Source organism: Haplochromis burtoni, unplaced genomic scaffold, assembly GCF_018398535.1.
Source record: "Haplochromis burtoni strain Fernald_Lab_line unplaced genomic scaffold, NCSU_Asbu1 Contig_2916, whole genome shotgun sequence".
NCBI lineage: Eukaryota > Metazoa > Chordata > Actinopteri > Cichliformes > Cichlidae > Haplochromis > Haplochromis burtoni.
This window is the reverse complement of record NW_024585277.1, coordinates 240-2,616: the sequence shown is the minus strand read 5'-3', so window position 1 is coordinate 2,616 and position 2,377 is coordinate 240. Positions and strand designations below refer to the sequence as shown.

The 2,377-nt window shown below is 48.6% G+C and overlaps 1 protein-coding gene across 1 annotated transcript; it reads left to right on the top strand.

Moving 5' to 3' along the window:
* Nucleotides 1-1,095: 1,095 nt before the first annotated feature.
* Nucleotides 1,096-1,967, top strand: LOC106632895 (sulfhydryl oxidase 2-like; the record flags this gene model as incomplete). The annotated part of the gene is given in 1 exon segment (XM_042217764.1): nt 1,096-1,967. A coding segment is annotated over 1 exon segment (241 nt), but the record flags the coding sequence as incomplete, so codon positions are not given.
* Nucleotides 1,968-2,377: the final 410 nt, after the last annotated feature.

The window sequence follows — 2,377 nt, the reverse complement described above, 5'->3', positions numbered from 1 at the left end:
GTATCTGAGTACCGGGCTTCCACATGAACTACATCTGAATCAGTAACTATTCATACCTATCATGACACTGACCACAAACCGTCCCCCTGTTATTTTGTAGTACTGGTAGTAATATTTATAGCAGTATTTGTAGTACTTTTGTTTGTTTTGATTGTTTCAGAGTTTGAGGGTTCAAAGGCCGGGTCCTCCAGTCTGCAGCCCAGGCTCCCCCAGTACCCCACTGGTCAGATACTGATGAAGCTTGTTTCAGTGAGGGGTCACAGATCAGAAATGATCAAAACTACAAACATGAATATTTCACCCTGCAGACCAGCAGTGGTGAAAAAGCGGAGGGCGGAGCTTGGTTTGCCTGCGAGTCTGAAGCGGCGTCATCACTAACGTGTTGGTGAGCGCCATGGCTCAACTTCCATCGGCACACCTCTGAACAGCTGTGACAGTACGCACGCTCATTTTAACATTCAGCAGAGCTGATCTTTGCCTGCCAATCCAACCAAGTACACCTTCAGGACCTCCGGTTGTTCTGCTGCTCGGCCTGCAGGGGGCGGCAGAGAGCCACGCTGCTTTCACAGGCTGTAGGGAATTGGAAACTCCAACAGAAACCAGATTAAAGCAGGAGTGAAACAGCGAGCTGAAGCTTGGAACAAGAAGAATAGATGCCTTTGTTTTTTCCTGCATTATAAATCAAGCGCTGCTTTCTCTTACAGTCTGATATCTGTCATCAACCTGTGGGAGCCTCATGAATGTCTCCGCCTCCATCACCTGCTGCCCCGCAGGACCAACTCAAGTTTTATTAATAGGGCTGTCAGATGTGTACCAACCTGACCTCTGACAACACAGCTGATGGTCCCAACCCCATTAAGAAGGGAAGAAATTTCACCATTGAACCCGTGTGAAAGGCACACCTGTGAGGTGAAACCATGTCAGGTGACTACATCATGAAACTCACTAAAAGAAGAACGAGGGTTTGCAGCGCTGTCAACAAAGCAAAGGGTGGAATCTAAAACATAAAACATATTTAGAGTTATCTCTCATTTTTTCTTTGCTGCATAACGCCATATATCTAAATATATTTGATGTCTTCAGTTTGTATCTATAATGTAAAAAGTAGCAAAAGTTGACATGAGAAGGTGTGTCCAAACCTTGACTGGCAGTGCAAAAGGGAATTTGTGCTTAAATTGAAATTACATTTTTTTTCTTAAAGAAATGGTTTAGTTCATGTAATTATTCTATCACGTGTCATTTTCATTGCAAATATTAATCACTGTTGAATTAAATGCAGTTCCAGCTGTAGAGGAGGTCCGCACTCCCGTGTGAACGAAGTACCGACTGGAACGGACAAGCACGCGAGTACGAACATGCGTACTTGAGTATTAATGCACGGCTCTCATCAATGAAGTCTAACTTTTCCGAGCACTCTTGAACGCAGCAGAGGGATAACGCGTCAGACCGGCTCGCAGCGCACGCTCGTCGGAGATAGTCTATTGAAGCAACACGAGCCACTACGTCACAGCGTCACGGACACTGTCCCACTCAAACGGAGACCCACATAGACTGCGCGTGCGCCGGTGTCCCGGTATAGGCTCGGAGTGAGGCCTCTGTCGGCTGCTCTCCGAGCTTCGTACGTTCAGCGGGCCTCTGCTCTCATGTCTCCCCGGCTGTTGAGGCTGGTTTCCGGCTCGGACTCTGCGGTTCTCTGACTCCCTGTTCGCGGTGTATTGGTTCTCGGATGGCGGCGATGCTCTGGCTGGGAGCGGCGGCGACCGTCTTCTGCCTGGTGCCCGGCTCCCTGGGAGGCGCAGGCCGGCTCTACACTGAGGAGGACCCGCTGGTGATCCTGAGCAGCGACAGCCTGAAGTCCGCCGTCACTAACTCGTCCTCGGCCTGGCTCATCCAGTTCTTCTCGTCCTGGTGTGGACACTGCATCCAGTACTCCAGCACATGGAAGGCTCTGGCCCAGGACGTGAAAGGTACTGCTGCGAAGATACTGTTCCCCGTGCGTTCGGGTCAAACCAGACTCTATTCAAAAATATGCTGTTTACATAGTGTCCGTTAATCGGTGAAAATAGGACCAAATTTTAAGCATAGTCTGAGTGCTTTCCGATGACGTCAGATCTCTGTACCTATTCGGCGTTAAAACAATTAACAATAAACTTATCAGTTGTTTATTTTTAGCTCATTTTCCTGCTGCTAGCTCGCTCTTGTAAACGTTTTCGGTTGTTCAGAGAAACTTAAATGTAGCGTTTATTTCAATGGGGTTCTGAATGGCAGGGAGACTCCGTGTGTGGACGTGCTGGGACAGGTAAATCGTTCAAACTACAGACCGAAGGAAGCGACATCCCGGGATGAAGGTGTGCTAACGATGAGGGCAGCTGGGGAC